Source organism: Salvelinus namaycush, chromosome 38 (genome assembly GCF_016432855.1).
Source record: "Salvelinus namaycush isolate Seneca chromosome 38, SaNama_1.0, whole genome shotgun sequence".
Lineage (NCBI taxonomy): Eukaryota > Metazoa > Chordata > Actinopteri > Salmoniformes > Salmonidae > Salvelinus > Salvelinus namaycush.
The window spans coordinates 11,053,341-11,074,824 of record NC_052344.1 but is presented as its reverse complement, the minus strand read 5'-3'; the positions used below and the strand labels follow the sequence as shown (position 1 = coordinate 11,074,824).

The window sequence follows — 21,484 nt, the reverse complement described above, 5'->3', positions numbered from 1 at the left end:
CTGCTGCGGAGAAATATCAGCACAGAACATTGCTCTCGAAAGTTGAGTGAAGTTCAATCTCGTGCTTCTCTCGGTGTGCTGATATTTCTCCGCAGCAGTCTCGGGGCTACTGGCCGCGCGCAGTTTAGAGGGAACATTGGTGTGCAGCATGTGTTTTTATACACAGGTGAATAGCGAGCTGCTATGGATGAAACACATGGTCGAAAAGACAACCTTGATCCGTGTAGACGGCTAGACGCCAGCTGCTGGGTGAAGAAATGGCCTGGAGCAGCCTTCATGTTGATGTGGATACAGCAACAGTATCATTTGCATTTTATACGTCAGGGATGGGAAACTGGCGGGCAACTGGCGGCCCACGAGCCCCACCCCATTTGAAGGCCCTCAGATCAATTTCCACAAAATAAATGTTTTTTTAGGAATTCAGTCAGGTCTCCACTGTTGCATGTTAGAATACACAAGATGCAATTTTGATGCAAACATTCCTCCACCCTATGGCAAAATGTGTAGACTTGCAGGAAATTAGCTGTAAAACAGCTCATTTTCCTATCTGCCCCATGGCAAAATGAGTAGAATTGCATGAAATTAGTTATAAAATGGCAAAATATTGTGTCCCATGGCAAAAATGTGTAGGATTGCAGCAGTTGCTTTAAAACGAACATTCTCTACAACCCGCGAGCAACTGCAGCCCCTCGTGAGTTTAGATTTGTTGGGGCCCCCCACCACAATCAAAGTTGCCCACCCCTGTCATAGGATATCCTATGACCGCACAACCCTCTGGCTATGACTAGAGACCAAGAGAGGGGAGGAAAGAGTAAGGGAAGGAGTGCTTGACAACCTAGAGTTGTTTTGCCCTTTAGCATGTCTTTCCCAGTATGCACGCCCCACCCCCTCCTCCTCCCCAGGTCCTGTCATGCTGGACTCAGGGCACAGGAGGTGGTTGTCTGGAGGTGCTGCACGCCAGTTTGTTTCCTGGCGGTGTGTACATGGTTCAGTGATCAGTGTGCCCCAGTGTACCCTTTGCCAACCCTCTACTCTGCCATCAGAGCCCCCTCCCTCGTATCCCCCGCTAGCTAAGGTGACAGAAAGCTATTCTCAAGTAGTATAAAGTACAACTGTGTGTTTGTCATACCCTATTAAAAATGTGTTTTATACACACAACAATGTAATGTACTTCAACAAATTGGGGGGTAATTAGATTTTTGCAACCGGTAATACTGTAATCAAATAGTAGTGGTTGTAATGTAGACAACCTATATGTACCAGTCAGTACCTCCACCCTGTGGGATTTCCAAATTTTGGACCCCCATCCCCAAAATTAAAATGGACAACTCCTGAGTGAAAATGCTTAATTTGTCATGAGACAGGCACTCAAATTGGGAGTTGTCCAGAAACATCTGTGGAGATAGAAGAGTGTGGGCCAACAACCAAAGGCTGGTAAATCATAAAAACCACATCCCTTGAGTGCATCTGAAATATCATTAACTGTAAAGTGTCTGTACTTTAGAAAGACTGGATTTCAAGCAATACGTCATTATTAAAATAGTTTTATGACCCAAAAAACGGTGTGTCTTGATGGATGACTGCTGAATGTACTAGGATAAAACAACAAAAAAGTCAACAGGGCATATTCACGTGGGCACAACGGAAACGCTTGAACTGAAAGATTCTAAATGCAACAATCAGTATTAAGTCACTGATGCTGTAGCAATACAGGCTTTAAAGATGGCCTCCAATTAGCACTTCGGTGGTATTTACATTGGCAGCCCAAATCTGATATTTTGTCCAATTATTGTTCTTTTGACTAATCAGAGCAGGTATTTTGCCTGTAAGAAATCAGTTGGTCTGCCTGTGTAAAACACAGCCTTAATATCAAGAAATACTCTTGGTTAAACAAACTATATATACACACACACATATTTGGGCTACATTTTAAATTGGGATATACTTAACATTGGCTGCCACCCAAAATACGCACCTTACTATACAAGCATCTTTAAAATCAAATCAGTTTATTGGTTGCGTACAGTTTAGCAGGTGTTAGAGCGGGTGTCATGCTTATGTTACTAACAGTTAAATGTCAAATAATTAAAATGTAATGGGGAACAAAATACCAAAAAAAGACAAGATAAAAAGGCAGGACAAATCGGATTAACCCAAATAGCACTGTAGTAGTAATCAAATGCAATCTATATGCATGTACACTGGGAGAATTTACACAAGATCAGCTAAGAATATGTACAGCAGTAGATATGAGTAAGCTACTGTATGTCAAGTGTATAAATAAATGTGGTGTATAAACTGTGTAATTAAAATACAATGTGCAATAGTAGAATTATGAGCTACGTCAGATACAGTATTTACGTACAGGGTGAAACGGGAAGTGACCAGAGGTTCAATGTCTCTATAGCATGGGACAGCGGCTTTGGCTGCGTGTGTGTGTGTGAATATGAGGTGTGTGTGTGTCATAGCTTGTGTGTTTTGTGTGAATGACTGTGCGTCACCTGGTACATGGCTAGTGTTGGCTGTTCAACAGTTGTTGTTTTTTGTCTCTTGGTCTTGGCACTGATGCACCTTTACTGTCTGTCGGACGGTAGCCGTTGAACAGTCCTTGGCTTGGGTGGCTGAGGTCCTTAATCATTTTCTTGGCCTTCCTTTGACACCAGGTGCTCTAGCTGGCCTGGACTCTGTTGAACTGGTTTGGTTGATGGAAAGAGGCCTAATGAATTCTGGCGAGCACCCTTTTATAGCAATGCCACGCCTCTTTCCAGGTGGTCGTTATTGGGTTTTTGATTAAGTTTAATGGAGGTGTGTGGCGGCCAATAAGGGGCGGGCTCCCCTCCAGGGAAGGGGGGATGTGAGAGTTTTCTACAGTACTTAAGACATTATTAGAGATTACCAGGCAAAAGTGGTGAGGGAGGAGCGCCCTTCTCAAGTTGAACAGTAGGCCTTCTCAAGTTGAACAGTAGGCCTTCTCAAGTTGAACAGTAGGCCTTCTCAAGTTGAACAGTAGGCCTTCTCAAGTTGAACAGTAGGCCTTCTGAAGTTGAACAGTAGGCCTTCTCAAGTGGAACAGTAGGCCTTCTCAAGTGGAACAGTAGGCCTTCTCAAGTGGAACAGTAGGCCTTCTCAAGTTGAACAGTAGGCCTTCTCAAGTTGAACAGTAGGCCTTCTCAAGTTGAACAGTAGGCCTTCTCAAGTTGAACAGTAGGCCTTCTCAAGTTGAACAGTAGGCCTTCTCAAGTTGAACAGTAGGCCTTCTGAAGTTGAACAGTAGGCCTTCTCAAGTTGAACAGTAGGCCTTCTCAAGTTGAACAGTAGGCCTTCTCAAGTTGAACAGTAGGCCTTCTCAAGTTGAACAGTAGGCCTTCTCAAGTTGAACAGTAGCCCTTCTCAAGTTGAACAGTAGGCCTTCTCAAGTTGAACAGTAGCCCTTCTCAAGTTGAACAGTAGGCCTTCTCAAGTTGAACAGTAGGCCTTCTCAAGTTGAACAGTAGGCCTTCTCAAGTTGAACAGTAGGGCTTCTCAAGTTGAACAGTAGGACTTCTCAAGTTGAACAGTAGGACAATCTGAGCCACCCGGTCATATCGTAAACAAGGCAGCATGGTGGATCTACCATACAGTAGACCTAGCCTATATGTTTCAACTAGTTTTCCTTGGGAAGGCAGATACTCCATATATATCTTCATTATTTTATTGTGTTACTATTTTACTACACGTTTTCATCACGAGTGCAAACACACTTCTCTGTGTGTGTGTGTGTGTGTGTGTGTGTGTGTGTGTGTGTGTGTGTGTGTGTGTAATTTAGCGCGGTGCAGTGTTGCGTGAGTGTCTTGTAGCCAGTCATAGTTGTCAGTTTGTGTTGCTTCCACCGCCACTCATGTAGCTGCTGACTTGTCACATCCAGGGACTGTTACACACACTCCGCTGCCATGAATGAGTGTTAGTAGCAAACTTGGGTCCAGTGCCAGGGTGCTGGCACACACTCCAACCCTGCTTACACACTATTTCCTCACATGAACACACACTATAGCTTCTGCCAAGGTCTACCGCGGGTTAGATACGGTCAGTGATTTTCAGTCCCTTACTGTGTATGCAGTGGCGACATTCAAAAGGGGGGAGGGGTTGTTTTGAGCCGCACATTTTTAGCAAAAAAGAAATTATGTTTTGGCTTGCCTGTATTGCTTGTTATTTTGGCATTATTACGTGTCACATATCAGTTTGTAAACATTGTAAAAAAAAAATATATATATATATATAATCATTGGATGGTCTCCTCTTTTGCTTTCTTGATTAAGGCAGCTCCAAAATGCAGGTGTTTCAGCCTAGATCAGTGCTTTCTGTGGTGATGGGGCAGCCAGCGGAAAATAGGTGTTGGTAATGTTCTCTAGTTGTGCCGTGATTGGCTCAGTGTTCTGTCACTCATGGGGACACCACGTCACCGCCAAGTCTAAGGGTAGAGCTCAAAAATTCAAGCCCCTTGGGTGCTGCAATAGAGTTACATTAGAAGTACCTATCCAAGAAGGCTCAAGGTCATTGGCCACAGATAAAATTACGTCAACTTACGTTATATCTACATTTACTTTCTAAATCTTAGCTAGCAGTCATCATGAATGAAATTGACAATCTACTGGCAAGTCCTTTTTAGTCCTTGTCATATGAAGATAAATAATGAAGAGAAATTACAGATAAAACATATGGGTGCTCATCTGCCATTGGACATAAACATGACACAACAAGTTGGAAATCACAAATTCAACAATGAATGGTTTGGAAGGAATCAGTGGCCAAATAAAAAGAAACCAATAGCCTTCTATTCAGTGGAGTGGCTGTGTGGTCCCAAGTTTGGGATTAAGGGTCTCTTTTACAAGCTCAAAATTATAAACATTCAACATTGGCCTTGCTGTCAATGAAGCATGATTTGTGCCGCGCTCAAAACGACTGTTAACTTGGAACTGCAAAATCGGACTTCAGTGAGTTCAAGACAACTGGGAACTTGGAAAAACAACTGGAAAAAACGAGCTCCGACTGGGAAAATACGTTTTAAACGGTCATCCAACTCGGAATTGTAAATCCGGAACTCGGGCCTCTTTTTAGAGCTACGACCTGAAGATCACTGACATCATCATGATTCAACCTTGTTTTTTTGGTGTTCTTTTCCAATTGTCTTGATGCACCATAAATCCAGAGAATGCCAGACTTTGATGACTAAATTTGCCCATAAAGCACCGTTGCACCACCTTCCTGTTCAAATGAGCACAGCACAACAAGGTGAGTCCAAAAATGTCTTGTATGCTGCTGCATAAATTATGTATTATGCCAGGGAGATATGTATACTGTAGCTAAGAAAGTAATACTAAGTGTATGTTGTGTAGTAAGCTGCTAGTAGCCCATGTGCTTCACCCTAATAATGTGGTCTATTTTCCCCTCTTAATTTCACCTACTGTTCTGACTTGATGGTGCACATGTAGCCTACAACCTGTTGTAGAGAAATGTAATCATTGAATATTGTAAGAGCTATCATTGTCTGCTTATATGCCCCCTTCATTTATCCTACGATTCTGACTTGGTGTACTGGGAGAACACTATAAGAACGACCCATGTTCTGAATTCGGTCGCTGTACATTTCAAAAGTGCTGAACAAATAGTTATATTGACTACATCCGTCCTAGTTCGCTCATGAATGTCTTAATCGAAATTACGGATGGCGTCTTATCCGCTCGTCGCCTTATGCCATAGTTTGTACATCTCAATTGCCAGTAGAAACCACATTTTTTAAAGCAAGTTAGCCATATCAGCTAGGTTTTTTTTAAAGGCAGTAAATGAGGCTGATTGAACTGTTTCGTTGGCAGACACGGATCCGCTGAAAGCCAAGTGTAGCAGTGGTAAGGTGTTGGGACTGCTGTTGGGACTCTGCTGTTTGGACAGCTTTATGTAGGCCCTAACAGTTTGCGGGCACCGTTTGTCACCGTTATAGTACAATTAATGTATTGTTTAGTGTCGTGTTGTCTAGTGGCCTCGCTGCCCCCCCCCCCCCCCCCCCCCCACCAAGATGTACATGCTAAAATCACCACTGTGTGTATGCATTAGATTAGCTGACTAACCTGATGTAATACGGGTAGCTGCTCTATGGATGTCCTCCACACTGCTTGAATAAGACATTATTTAGTCTGGCCCATCTGTACTTGTCCTTCAGTGCAGTTGTGTTTTTAGCTCACTGCTCATTCCTGTCCTGAAGCCTCTAAAACAGAGAAGGGGAAAAAACATCCTACCCTTGGCTCAGTCTGTCAAGGTTGTGGCGCTGGATTTGCTCACAGCCTCACACACACACAGTAGGCTACATACACACCACCGCCCTGCACTGACATGCACACTCTGTGCCCACCATCTCCACAGGGCACATAGAGACCTAATTCTCTACCCTTCATTTGTCTGAGAGCTAAAGTCGTCTCAGGCGTCAGACTGGAACTGACAGATATGTTCATGTGAGTGGGAACACTCTGGATAGTTAAGGGAACTGTGTGTGTGTGTGTCCATTCTCATCTATGTTTCTCATATCAGTCTCTGTGAGTTGGATTCATCCTAAAGCACTGTTAGCATTATTAAACACCAAAACAAATTCATACTAGATGTGATGGTGATGATATTCCCCTCCCAACAGATGGTGGTAAAAAAAAAGGACATTGTAGAAGTATAATCATTCCTCTCCATCAACAGGCGATGGTGCTGCCTTGGCACTGCCACTTTATGGAGAGGGTCAATGGCATGGGCACTGGTGGTCGGCTGGTGTTTGGCCAGGCATGGCAGGACAGGAATGGCAATGAGTAGTTTTAACCACAAGTGGGACAACGGCTATGTTTAATTGGACAGACATATACAGACACACACCTCTTTATTTTTAAGTGCTACATCATTTGGAAGTCAAGTACCTGTAGGCAATTTCTCCATTAGTCATGTTGCATAAGCGGGGATGGTTTTGACACTGGCTCTGAGCTGTCTGAGAATAGTCGCTGTCTCTAGTGGGACTGGATGATTCCTTCACCTTTACCTGCTGCATATGAATGTAGCCCTTCATTACTAGCCATCTTGACTGTACAGGTTTCTGTGGAGGACAGCAGCAGGAGTGGTGTGGGGTTGCAGTGGCCAGCTGGTGTGCCTGTAGCAGGGCCCGCTGGATGGATGATCATCATACAACTCAACAGCCGTTCCCACCGACCAGGCTGGCACGATACCTGCATTCTGCTGCTGAGGGCAAACTCAACACCAGCCTATTTAGAAATGATTAAAGTAATGCTTTGAAAGAGGGGCTTTTTATGTACGGTGTTTTTGGAAAGTGTAGCTTAAACATGCAGACCAAGTGGATGTTTTTTTCAGTAGGCCTAGTACAGTAGCCTACAAGGAAGTGGATGGATATTAAATCTTATACTCATCATAACCTGCTATGGTCAGGTCAATATCCTACATCGTAGCCATCATCATGGTTCATTGATTTATGATTATCTCTCTTGTAAACATGTGTTTATTACCCGTGTCTACACTGAGCTTACAAAACATCAGGGACATCTTCCTAATATTGAGTTGCACTCCCTTTTGCTATCAGAAAATGGTCAATTCATCGAGGCATGGACTACAAGGTGTCAAAAGGGTTCCACAGGGATTCTATCACATGTTGACTCCAATGCTTCCCACAGTTGTGTCAAGTTGGCTGGATTTCCTTTGGGTGGTAGACCGTTCTTGAAACACACAGGAAACTGTTGAGCATGAAAAACCCAGCACTGTTTCAGTTCTTGACACACGCAAACCAGTGTGCCTGGCACCTACTACCATACCCCGTTCAAAGGCACTGAAATCTTTTGTCTTGCCCATTCCCCTCTGAATGGCACATATACACTCTAAAAAGGAGGTGTTCATCAAGGGTTTTATGATCCTCAAAGTTTTTTGAAGAACCTTAGGGTTCTTGGCAATAACAGTTGGGCTGTTAGGTTCCTGCAAGAACCCCATAGGAGGTGGTGTTCATCCAGGAACCTCCTTAGTTGGTAGGGGTTCTTACAGGAACCTAACTGCCCAACTGAACATTTTGAATTTGAATTTGAAAGTACAGCAGGTGCAGGCACCCATCTGAAAAATGTAAAGATTTGGTTTGTCCCTTGTATGATCTAAATTGATATTGTCTTTTCAAATTTGTGCAAATATTTCTAAAACAGAAAATGGACACAATCCAATGGGTATCAATCAACAGAGGTAATATGTAGGCTATAAGAATATGTTGAAGGCTAGCTGTATTGGGTGCAGATGACTGAGCTGCTCACGTATGTGTCTGTGTCGGCAGGTATACAGACAAGGAGACATACAGTAGAAAGGTATGTCTATTGGTATGTTATGCAGATCACATGTACCATCCTCCTTCCTTACCTCTTCAATGAATATCCCATAGGCCTCTACATTATGGACAAGATATGTGTATTAAAACCATTATTAAAACCATTACTAAAACAGTTTTTTTCATTCACATTCACCATAAAATCCAAGGTATGAATACTGTCATGTGCATGTTTTGTTAATCATCTGTATAATAAAAATGTTGGGATTCACAGACTTCACCCTCTCTACACCTCTGATGAATATAACAGGAAACCTGTTCAATCACCATGCACTGCAAAATCATTCTGGCAATGGATACGGAGAACATTAATACATTAACATCAACAGCCAGAGGATAAACCCATTGGACTTGGGGCTCTGCTGGGGGTTTACCTCATATTTAGATTTTTTTAAATTCTGCTTTGCCAGTATTAATAAACACTGAGAACAAACATATTGGGTTATTGTTATGTGTAATATTAATAATAATAACAGGGGAGGGGAAGTAGTTCAATGTACCCCAAAAGGTTCTTCAAAAGGTTCTTTGAGGATCCATTAAAAGGGATTCCTTGAAGAACCCTTTTAAAGGGTTCTTTGAAAAACTTATAGTGGTTCCCCCACAGTTTCAATTTGAAGAACCCCTAAAGGATACTCCAGGAATCTTTTATTTTTGTTAATAATAATATGCATAAGACAATAGTTTAGTTCTCAGTGTTTATTATGATTTTAGTGGCAAAAAAAACAGTCATCTGCGCCCAATACAACATATTCTCATAGCCTACATATTCTTACTTCTTTGTTGATTGACATCCATTAGATTGTGTCCATTTTCTGTTTTAGAAAGATTTGCACAAATATCATCCTGCTGTCCTTTTCAAAATCCAAATGTTTCAGTTGGGCAGAACCCCCACCAACTAAGGAGGTTCCTCCTATTGGGTTCTTGGGAATAACCTTTTAGGGGCAAATTTCAGTGCCAAGAACCCTGAGGTCCTTTGAAGAACTTTGGTGATCTTAGAAGAACCCTTGTTGAACTCCTAATTTTTTGTGTATAATAAAGCGCTTGGCAGGGTAAGAGTCAGTGACCTCGAGCTCGGGGACAGAGACAGACAATGTCTTTGTTTTCTCATCTCTCCCACTCAGACTGACCGGACACGGGCATGTCCCTCTCTCTCTATTAGCGCGTCCCCGCATGGCCCGTCCTAGACAATCATTAGTTTATTATTGGCCTAGTCTAAAGATAAAGGTCATGTCCGTGCCATAGCAATCGGCTGAAACAGTATGCCGCGCGCTATTGATTTTCGGTCTAGGTGGTGCTAATGAATCTCTCCAGCTCCGGGAAGGACCGTACTGCGCCGTGCGCATGCGTCAAGAGGAGGCTTCTCATTTCGCTGGGTGCTTTATAGTCAGTCCCCGCAGCCCACAGTAGGCAACACAGTCGCTACCTGCCTGTATAGCGGAACTGATATGGCTCTCTATTCACCCCGGCTTTTTCCCAGACCCAAGCGGCTTGTTGCCAGGCGTGGGCCGACATGACAGTACACGGACGAGAGAAGACCCCTGGCCCGCTCCGCCTGTCGGTCCCGTTAGAAGCGGGGAGAGGAGCAGGTCGATATGCGGTGCTGCTGGCTCTGTGCGCGCTGTGCTACAGCAACTCTCTGCACGGGGAGTTCGTGCACGACGATGTGTGGGCTATCAGCAATAACCCCGACGTCCGGCCCGGGTCCAGCCTGCAGAACATCTTCACCAACGACTTTTGGGGCAAGAGGATGGCGGATAACACAAGCCACAAGTCCTACAGACCGTTATGCATCCTCACCTTCAAGTAAGTTCACTCTCTCCCCTATAGCTCTCTGTGGTTATCTTCCCAGCACCGGTTGCAAAGTCTCTGTAGTTAACTTGAACAGCTGGGTCTCGGGCTGGAATGAGAAACAACGTTGCTGAAGTTGGTGGCAATGTCCATACATGCGCTGGCTTCGTCAGCTATCCAACTTGTGATCCGATACAATTAATACCATGTATCGGTTCTCCGAAATAGGCTGACGTCATAGACTAGCCTACTGTAGGTTTCTTCTTGCTTTGAGCTGGGTTGAGCTTGGTCGATCGCCAGCGGTTATGAACGACGCACATCTGCACCTACCATAAACAAACATTACGTAGCCTAATGGGTTATAATCAGACTGCTACGGCGGTCCGGTTGCGCAGTTAGCTAAACTTGCTGAAGCGTGCCATGAACACTGCTCGCTCGCAAGAAAATCCGATTTTATTTGTGCTCCTTGATCTTAGAATATGCTACAGAAATGCAACTTGAAACATTTTCAAATAGCCTAGAGTCGAAATACAGCTGGACCTGGCAGATGTTGACCGTTTTTTGCCTACACACTTGTTGCTTGCTGTGGAGTTCCTGAATTCGCACTCAACGTTCACTTCAATGTATTTTGGCGGATATGTTTGACGCTGCAGAACATTGATCGGCCACATTTCGGGATGTTAGTGTTGAATGTTGTTGTCAATTTAACAAACAGTCGTCGTTCAAGGGAACTTTTCCAGACAGTGTCAATTTAATCTCCGGGCACACACACTGGAGAGGACGTGTCACAGGCAGCGCAATGGTACGCGGGAGGGGTCTGGCTCTCGGCGCAAGCCTTAGTCAACCAGAAACATTAATAATAGCTTACAGATTTCACAGATTGATGAAAAACATACTACAGACTATTCGAAAGATGTTGATATGAAAACCACAAAAAATTATAATTGACAGAACTCTAGGCTCTGTTTCTATCTAGCACATGTAGGATTGATATTTAATAACCCTGATTTAACTAGGCAAGTCAGTTAAAGAACAAATTCTTATTTACAATGATGGCCTAACCTTAACCCGGAGGACGCTGAGCCAATTGTCGGCTGCCCAATGGGACTCCCAATCACGGCCGGTTGTGATACAGCCTGGAATCGAACCAGGGTCTGTAGTGACGCCTTTAGCACCGTTGCGCCACTCCGTTGCCCAAAAGAGGGTGAAGTGAAGTGTTATAATAATAGACATGTCCAGCAGGTCTGTATGTAATCAGTGAGGGCACAAAGTGCTTGGTTTTCTTCAGCAGACAGGAAAGTTGAAATATAAACAATAGATGGAATACTAATATGAACCATCAGGCGGTAGACAACCACAGGATAGACCCATTCTCTGCCTGGTAAAGCTTTGTGGTTTTTCTTTGCACAGGGCTGTGGATACACACACACACACACACACACACTCACTCACTCACACACCATCTTATGTATGGGACTTATCTATTCTAATACTTTGATTGCTTAGTAAGACATCATCTCCACTGTCAGTCTGTCGCTGTATCCTCTGACCTCTTCTCAGAGCCTGTACCGTCTGACAACCATGTGCTGCTCCTCCCCGACACCGCACGAAGCGCCAGAAAATAAATGTCAAATAAGTGTTTCTTCTCTGCGCTACATTCCTCAGTGTTGAGCGTAGGTATCAACATCGTCTTTGAAAAGGGCACATTCAGAGCTGGAGACGCGTGATGCTGATTATGACAACAGAAAGGTTGTCAGCTGCTGTGTGTGTGCTGAATACTTAGTGCACTGGGTAAGGGGGAGAGGGAAGGCTGCTGTGCTGATGTGCTGAGGCTTTGAATGGGTTTCTCTCTTTTGAGGCGATGGATGGAGCATCTGGTTGTGTAGCGCTCTCCTTCTGGTTCTGCAGTTGGTTACCCACACACTGCTGCCAAGCCAAGCAGCTGAATCTCCATCTACACATATAGCCCAAAACCGGCCAGATGTATTCTCTGTGGTGTGTACGCTCACGCACATACACAAGCTACTCCTGCGTGTCTGTCTGTCTCAAGCCTGTAGTCCAATACTTTGTGACGGCACAGAGCGAAGGGAGGAGAGGAGTTGTCAGTGTCTCAGTGACACTACAGTGCCTTGTCTGGTCTCCTCTGTATTTTCTTTAAATTCAGACTAAATTGGGCAAATCTGACTCACATTTACATGTATGCTTCATTATTTTGGGAGAAGGGCATATTTACACATGTACAGTATATGGGACAGTGGTACATATGGACACACACACACACACACACACACACACACACACACACACACACACACACACACACACACACACACACACACACACACACACACACACACACACATGTCCTTGAAGATCTGCCATTTTGACACCCGGAGACTCACACCTCATACACACACACCGACGCACGCACACATACACCACACCTGTGCCTGTGGGGGCCCTGTGCTCACTATAGCAGTGTGTTTCTGTGTCAGTGATCACTGTCGGGCCTCTGAGACGGTCCTCAAGGTGAAGGACACACACCCCTGAAGCACTCTAATGTAGCCTACTAATGGAACAATGGCTTTGGGGAGAGAGCAGGAGGGGGACAAAGGGGGTAGATATAAGGAGGGACGGAGTGAATGAGATGAAAAGAGGGGCATAATAACAGAGAATGACAGAAAAACAGGCTATGAGATCACGTCACAGTTTACGGTCCAGCCCCCCCCCCCCCCCCCCCCCCCCCCCCGAATCCCACACAGAGGACATAGCATAAACATGGTACAACAGTGTAAAGACACATAACCTGCTGAAGCCTCTGTCATATCCCCTGTCCCCTCCAGTACAACCAGGCTGCCTGGGGACAGTTACTTTGTCCTTTGGGAGCTAGATACCTGTCTGTTTCAGATTTGACCAGTGTAACCACTCTACCTGCACGTCTCAACACTTCTCTTCTATCACAATACAGGCACTATAGTTCTGCAGCTAGGCAACGGTGAAACAAAAATGACACCTTTACAGTGGTGGGCCCAGAGTTTTTCCTGGTCAGGGGATGTGGTGTGGAGAACGTCCAGATCCTAGTCGTAGGGTATAAGAAAGGCCTTGTTTTTCCTGGTCAGATCACATTGTCAGGAAATTGTCCGCTGTCCAGTCTCTGGTCTCTAATTGAAATGCATTAGTTTTAATAACAGAGTGCACATCCGCCATGACTCACTGAGAAGGCCTATAACACGATCCAATCGGAGGGCCGGCTTACACATGTTAATACCCTCTCCTCAGGGCATGCTACAACATCCACTATGTATGATCTATGATGTAACACAGGATATAGGAGGGGTGGAGCCTGCTTTTCATCATCACTTAACGGATTGGACGATGGCTTTTATGAGGCGTCCCCATTATCGCTTATGTATGACAATCAGCTCTACGGTCTTTCCCCCATTAAAACCCATGTTATGTTCTCTTCAGATTCCCTTCTGTCTCGTTAAGTTCTGTTTTCAGATTCTCCAAGTCTTTCATCCTGGAAATGTATGGGTTTCTTCAGTATTAGGACTCAGACTGTGCAGACTGTTTAATGATGAGAGAAACAGGCTGTTTTACAGAGATGGTGTAGTGCTGTAATTGAATTCATAATGGAGGTTTGGGGTTGGGATGCTTCTCTACTGTGAGACGGGGGAGGAATCGCTTAATATATGAGGGCGTAATTACAATCTCACGGAGAAATGTTTTTATATAACCTGAACTAATGGTTTTCTGTACTTGGGTGTGTAATGGAGATTTTACTATTGTGTTATAACTGTGTGGGTGGGGGGAAAATGTAATTTGAACAGACTAATATATGCAGATATAAGATATATTATATGAAGATTCCAAATTGCTTATCTCAGCCTTATTACACCATCAAAAAGCTGGTAATTAAGGGAAGGGAATATCCTCAACCAAAATTAAATTTAATTGTATTCAATTCATGTAATTACCTTAAGTTAGATACCCGTCCTGAATTTAATTTGACTATGGTCGAATGGAATTGACCCCAGCTGTGATTGGACTGTAGTCATTGGTGATGGAGGAAACTGTAAAGGAGGGTCACAGTTCCCAACACAGTGTGGCTGTGATGCATTAGCAGCAAATGTTTCATATCCTGCAGTTTTAGTTTGAATAAGTCTCTTTTCTCTCTAATTATGATGGTAAAATGGTGATTACAATCTCTCTCTCTCTCTCTCTCTCTCTCTCTCTCTCTCTCTCTCTCTCTCTCTCTCTCTCTCTCTCTCTCCATCAGATTGAACATCCTCTTGGGTGGAATGACCCCTCTCTACTTCCATGTGGTCAACGTGTGTCTTCACTGTGCCGTGACCTGTCTGCTCATGCACACGTGTGATCGTTGCGTGTTCGACGACCCCCGTCTGGCCTTCCTCACCGCCCTTCTCTTCGCTGTGCATCCCATACACACTGAGGCTGTGAGTATGCACACACACACACAACCCCCTCTAGCAGACATGCTTCTTCTCAATGACTCCTCCCTCACGTGTAAGACCAATCACATGGATTCCTTCACATACTGTAGAGTACCACTACCTTGTGACACGTGCAGTCATCCTCTGACATGGCAATCTGTGACTGTGCCTTTGCATGTGAGACAAGCTCAGGGCTCTCACTCACTCGTGTCACTACTGGGGAATCAGGTCCCTGTTCAATAAGTCTGGAAAAGGCAACCTTCCCGTTTTCATATTACAGTTCCAGCTCCATGAATTTGGTCTTGAATGTTTCAAAAGTAGCAAGGACATTTTTACAATTTGGGAAATGAATGCAAATCCCGTGTGGATGCGAATCATAATTCATTCTCACAGGTGAAAGAAGAAGAAAGACTGATGTGTTAAAGTTAGTGCTCTGCAGAGAGAGAGCGAGAGTGAAACAGAGAGAGAGAGACAGAGAGAGATAGATGAAAAGGGCGAAAGAGAAAAATGTGGAGAGAGCGAGGGGGCAGAGGAATGTATGAGACGGTGGAGAGAGAGAAGGATAAGAGGAGGAGGAGGAGGAGAGAGAGAGAGACACTACTCCCAGTCTGTGTCTAACATCCCAATCAGCCTTAGTCTCTCTGGTGTTAATCCTACAGGTCCCTTCATCATTCCATCTGGCCCCAGTCTCAGCTTCAGCCCAGGCTTCATCGCCCAACCTTCTCCCTAAACCATAAACTAATCATGGACCAACCTCCAGCTCATAACCCCTGTCCACAGCCACTCAAATGAGTCTTTAGCTTCCTAGCTCATACTAGCACTAGCCTCCCTAACATAGGTTTTCAGGAGCTTCAGTCCCAGTCCCATTTCCACCCAGTGTCAGTCTGCCAGGCAGTCATGCAGTAAGTAGTCAGTCATTCTGAGGGCTGGGGCTGATGCCGCGGCTGTGTAGTGGCAGGTCTTTGGCAGTGCTGTGTCTCTGCAGTGAGTGACTGTGCCAGTGGTGCCAGAGTCTGATGAACTCAGTGCAGTAAACCGGTTACGTCATTAGCCAGGGGACCAGCTGGAGGTCACTTCACTTATACTGATGAGCAGGGATATACACACAATCAGACAGCGATTAAAAAGTGGCCTATCCCTCATCCACCTTCTCCGTGAAGCTCCTGGCATCACACAGTCCCTGTCTCCCTATCCAATATGGCTGCCATAAAGATGCAGTCATTCAGATCTGCAGCCAGTGAATGGAGGTGCTGTTCAAGGCTGAAAGCCCTCCATTCATCCCACTCTCCTCTCTTCTCAATGGCGGCTGCTGAGACAGACTGGTCAGGTCATGTGGGGATCCCACTGAGCGTCTGTGTGTCTCACTGTCCACTTAGGCACACTCATGGTTGGCATGGCAAAGTAGATGTTGAGTGTGTTAGCTGTAGGGAAAAGACAGGCCAGACAGAGGTGAGGGACGCCATACTGTAGATAGTCATTTTTCTCCTGACTTTTAAAACCATGTTATTGAGAAAATAGTTATTTTGCAGACCTGAGAGAGAGTGTGTGTGTGTGTGATGTGTGTGATATACTGTATGTGTTTGGGTCTGTGTCCTTGGGCTGTATTGTATATTCTACTCCACGTGTAGATTTTAGAGTGGGGAAGCAGCAGCTGTGTTCAAATTCCTGCAAAATGATGTAAGTGGCTAGAATGAGGTAGTCTGCATTTGTGTGTGTGTGTGTGTGTGTGTGTGTGTGTGTGTGTGTGTGTGTGTGTGTGTGTGTGTGTGTGTGTGTGTGTGTGTGTGTGTTTGTGCCAGTGAAGAGAGCCCAGTGTGTGTGGAGAAGACCAGGCCAGGAGACAGCAGTGGAGAGGTGGGAGAGCCATACTTACTATTACAGCAGCTCTGGTCAACACAATAGCTATTATTGAAACACCTTTGTGTCCGTTTATGGACATGTTTGGTGCTGGGTTAAATAGGAGTAGTATGGTACTGACTAGGGGGTGTACTTGTACATCAAGCTGCCTCACGCTACAGAAACAGGATGGGCCCAGGCCGTTCTGGCTTGGACAAGGCTAATCACTGACTACTGTAGTAGGCGTGTGTGGTGAGATAGTACTTGACTTTAGTAGGCGTGTGTGGTGAGGTAGTACTTGACTGTAGTAGAGGTGTTTGGTGAGGTAGTACTTTACTGTAGTGTGGTGAGGTAGTACTGCACTGTAGTAGGCGTGTGTGCGATCAGGATAGAGTACTCAAATCCCAGAGGGAGAGGGAGAGGGAGAGGGAGAGAGAGAGAGAGAAAAAGAGAGAGAGAAAAAGAGAGAGAGAAAAAGAGAGAGAGAAAACACAGTAAATCAGTACCAAATGTCCCATTAGACAATTCCAGGGGGCAGGGTGTGTCTCTAAAGCACATTCTATTAGAAACAGCTGCAGCCCTAGAAGGGTGTGGCTCAGAATGTTCTAGAATGTGTGTTTCTCACTGCGTGCGCACACACACAGCTGGTACTCCATGGGTTAGGACATTAAAGGTCTGATTTAGATATTTTAAGTGAGTTTTAAGGCTGGGAGTGTTTTTGAGTTGAGATATACTGTTAAAGAATGTGTGGTGTGTGTACCGAGATGACACTGCTGAGTCACCTTCAGTCACAGTGGGAGGCAGGGATGGATGGAGGAAGATGAAAGGAGAGAAAGAACAGAGGTGAAGGATGAAGGGCAATTGGATGAGGGGGTGGGAGAGAAGAGGGAGAAGAGCGAGGACAGGGTGGAAGACTCTTGTCTTCTTCCTCATTAATGAAATATATAAGATACTGGGCTCCTCCCCCTGCTTTACTGATGAGCTTCTACAGCAGGAAAAGGAAATGCCAACAGTTACTGTAGGTCATTTTTGTTTATTTAGAAAAATACAAAGTGTTTGTATTCCTGATTCCATATATGATCATGAGTCAAAATATGCTTAATGAGAGCACCATCAGGAATAATACCAACACTTTGTATTTTCTTAAATACAAACCGACGATTACTCAACAACAACACTCAAATAAGTGCAATATGCATGTGAAATGAATATGTAAACATGGCTCAGACATATTATGCTATAATATCTTCTTACAAAAATAAAAATATGCGCTCTTGTGTGACTCTCATAAAGGAGGCGTGTCTACTTCTCATTTCCCACACCTGGCTCTCACTAGCTATGTTTCTATTAACTTGTCCAGTTATTTAGTTTTTCTTTGAAGTTTAGAACGTTTGCATAGAAAATAGACGCGACTATTGCCTGCTAGGGTGCGTTTCCATTTGAACGATCTTGTGTCGATTTAAAAACAGCTGGACATAACGATGCCACAGCAACAAACAAACCAAAAACTTTTTGGGAAAAACCTACAATGTCGAATAACATGTTTGTGGTTGAAGTGTTTCCGTGACCCATTTAGTCAAATTGAATAAACTGGTGACAGACTGTATTCCCTCCCATCTGTTTCATGTCTCCGGTATAGCCTGAAGAAAGCCAGCATGTATAGAATGCAATCATTTACTAATATTAGCCATGTTCTAATAATTATCCTGTGCCAACATGGTCCGTGCCATTGGGAAACGTGCACTACTGTACATCTGAAATAAATGGATGGTGAAACTTGCCAGTCAACCAGAAAAGCAATTCTGGCATTCATCAAAGTCAGGATAATCCTTGACAAATGTTTGTTTTTTTAATAGTTGGAAAAAATATAATTAAATGTAGAGTGGAGCTTATAGTTACGTGATGACCTTACGCGTACCTTCAAAAGTATTCGCCAATCATAATTTATATATAAAAAAATAAAATCCATAATTTTGTCACAAAGAAAGTTCGACAAAATAAAAATCCACCCATGTCAAATGGATAAAAATGTTGTCGATCTTTTGAAAATGTCTCCTATATCGGCTGTTTCCATTACACGTGTTGCAATGTCACTGCTTCTGTCGAATAAATCTGGGCCAATGGAAACCTGCCGACTGTTAAGTATCTCTCTGTAGACCTGGAGGTCCATCCATCTGTAGTAAGTACAACACAGGGTCATTGGCCAATTCATTGACAATTTTGGCTTTAACGAGCGGATAGAGCGGATACTACCTGTTTTCTGAAATGGGGGCGAGAGGGCGAAGTGTGTTGGCAGCTGCATAGGCTATTCTCGTTGAGCGGTGGTGACATACTCTCTCTCTCTCTCCATCGCCGTTCTAATCTACTGGGGAGCCCTAATGTTCCCAAACTGGAGATTTAAATGATGATAGAGTATTCTGATTTAACGACTCCATCACTCGCCATCACACAAAACTAGTTCCGGGCTGTTATAGGGATTGCAACGTGCACATAGGCTGTAGTTTTCGTTTACGGAATAGCCTGAAATGTAGTTTTTTTTTTTAGCTCAGATTTACGCAAGAGGCCTAAAATGCAGTGTTAGCCTAGTGTTTTTAAAATATATCTTGTATGTATTAATTTGGATTCACAGTGCGGACCGAATCGAGGTCCCTGTACCCTCACACACACACACACACACACACACACACACACACCCACACACACACACACACACACACACACACACACACACACACACACACACACACACACACACACACACACACACACACACACACACACACACACACAGTGACAGAGGTTGGCTGTTTTGCCAGTTTGATTAAAAGGTTCTGGGACCGACTGTTATATTTACAGACTCTCTGGAGGGTGGCAATCAATCTACTCCTTCCTGTCCTCCTCATCTATTGCTATCCCGCTCCTCTCTCCTCCGTACCCCTCCCTCTCTCCATCCCCCCGTCTTCCTATCCTGGAGGTTTTGAGATTTATGATCTCACAGTTCCTATCCGACCCTGTTCATCTCTGAGTATGACTTTTTCTCTCTCTCTGTCTCTCTCGGTGTGTCTGTCGCTCTCTCTGTCGCTCTCTCTGTCTCTGTCGCCCTCTCTGTCGCCCTCTCTGTTGCTCTCTCTGTCTCTCTCTGTCTCTGTCGCCCTCTCTGTCTCTGTCGCTCTCTCTGTCTCTGTCGCTCTCTCTGTCTCTGTCGCTCTCTCTGTCTCTGTCGCTCTCTCTGTCTCTCTCGCTCTCTCTGTCTCTGTCGCTCTCTCTGTTTCTGTCTTTCTCTCTCGCTCTATTTCTCTGTCTCTGTCTGTGTTTTTTATCTCAGTCCCAGTTGGACATGTCAGTGTGCTCATCCAGTCTGACTAACTACCTCACTGCAGCAGAGACTTACAAACTGCAGACCTCACTGGAACATAACGTACCCCAGACCCAAACAGAACTGTAACACAACCTAACATATCACCAGCTAACATATCACACTTTAAGTATTGCCACCTAACTAGGTCTCTCTCTTGGAGAAGAGACTCAAACATCAGGGCACTTTGTGGTAAATATACAGATATTACTGTCTCATCTCCAACCTGCCCTGAACTGTCTCTGGACTTCTGCTGACAGACTGTTCCATAACACAGTGCTATGTAACAGAGTTATGTGTCTCAGTGTAACCTAGCAACATAATAGACTTACCTATGGACACCCACTCTACTCTGTCGCTAGTCTACAGGTTGTCCGGGTCACCTGAGCCGCAGGACTAATGTCAACTCTGTGTGTGTATGTTTCAGGTATCTGGTATCGTGGGCAGGGCGGATGTCTTGGCCTGCATGCTGTTCCTCCTGGCCTTTCTCTCCTATATTAGGTAAGAAAACCCTAACTCTCTCTCTCTCTCTCTCTCTCTCTCTCTCTCTCTCTCTCTCTCTCTCTCTCTCTCTCTCTCTCTCTCTCTCTCTCTCACTACTCTGGGGGGTGGATTGTGTAGTTTTTTTTACACTGTGGGCATCATTTTCTCTTTACTTAATAGCACTCCCTCCTCCCCCTCCTCCCCCTCCTCTCTCTCCCCAGGAGTGTGGGTGTGTGTGGTTCTGCAGACTCTCTGCCCTCCACGGTGTCTGTGTGGGCGCTGGGTGCCAGTCTGCTGCTGGGCACCTGTGCCATGCTGGTCAAGGAGACGGGCATCACCGTCTTCGGGGTGTGTGTGCTCTACGACGCCCTGGTGCTCTGCCGCAAGCCCCTCCTCTTGTAAGTCCTCTGTGTGTGTGTGTGTGTGTGTGTCTGTGAGTGTGTGTGTCTGTGAGTGGGTGTGTTAAGACGGCTTGATTGCCTAAGAAGCCCTTTGTCACTGTTGTCGGCTTGTGTGTGTATGAGCTGGTTATATGTAATTAGCTGTATGTGTGTGTTGTAAAGAAACACATCTTTGTGTGTGTGTTTGTGTGTGTGCACCCTCCACCCAGGTCATTTCAGTATTCCTACAGACCAGGGTTCCTGTTATTCTCTCCTAACTGTTGACTGTTCTCCTAAAAGCACGGCTGGACCAGCCAGTTAAGTTGGTGGATCAGCCATCTATAGAGACAGAATAACACGTGTGTACAGTAACAGGCCAAATGTTGGTATGGGAATGTCATGGATCAGACGAAGGGAGAGACGGGTGAAAACTACTGCTACATAGACTGAGTGTGTGTCTGTGTGTGTGTCTGTGTGTGTGTCTGTGTGTGTGTCTGTGTGTGTGTGTAGTCCACCCTGCCAAAGCCAGGTCCTGATGTTTTGGGGGCCTCCACCCCATGCAGTGTTGGAATGTGCTGGAATTAGCCTGTGTTCAGTGGGCTGGCCTCTGATAACACATTAAAGGATTTAACAGTGAGGGGGGACGTGTGTGTTTGTATTAGGGGGTTATGTTAGGGTAACTGCCCCAGGCATCTGTCATTGAGTCGTATGGCTGTGGGACTTGAGTGTGTCTGGGTGTGTGTGCGTCACTATCCATGTGTGTCTCTGTGTGTAAATGTGTCCCTTAGTAGTTGGATGTTTTTCTTTGTGT

The 21,484-nt window shown here is 44.8% G+C and overlaps 1 protein-coding gene across 1 annotated transcript in view; it reads left to right on the top strand.

Annotated features, from left to right (window-relative positions):
- Positions 1-9,757: 9,757 nt before the first annotated feature.
- The window catches only part of LOC120032297 (protein O-mannosyl-transferase TMTC1-like), a 93,829-nt gene continuing 82,102 nt past the window's right edge, over positions 9,758-21,484 (top strand). The window contains exons 1-4 of the mRNA XM_038978322.1: positions 9,758-10,180; positions 14,445-14,622; positions 20,238-20,311; positions 20,515-20,691. Of these exons, the coding sequence (XP_038834250.1) occupies positions 9,888-10,180; positions 14,445-14,622; positions 20,238-20,311; positions 20,515-20,691 (722 nt within the window). The 5' untranslated portion in view covers positions 9,758-9,887. The remainder of the gene's footprint in view (positions 10,181-14,444; positions 14,623-20,237; positions 20,312-20,514; positions 20,692-21,484) is intronic.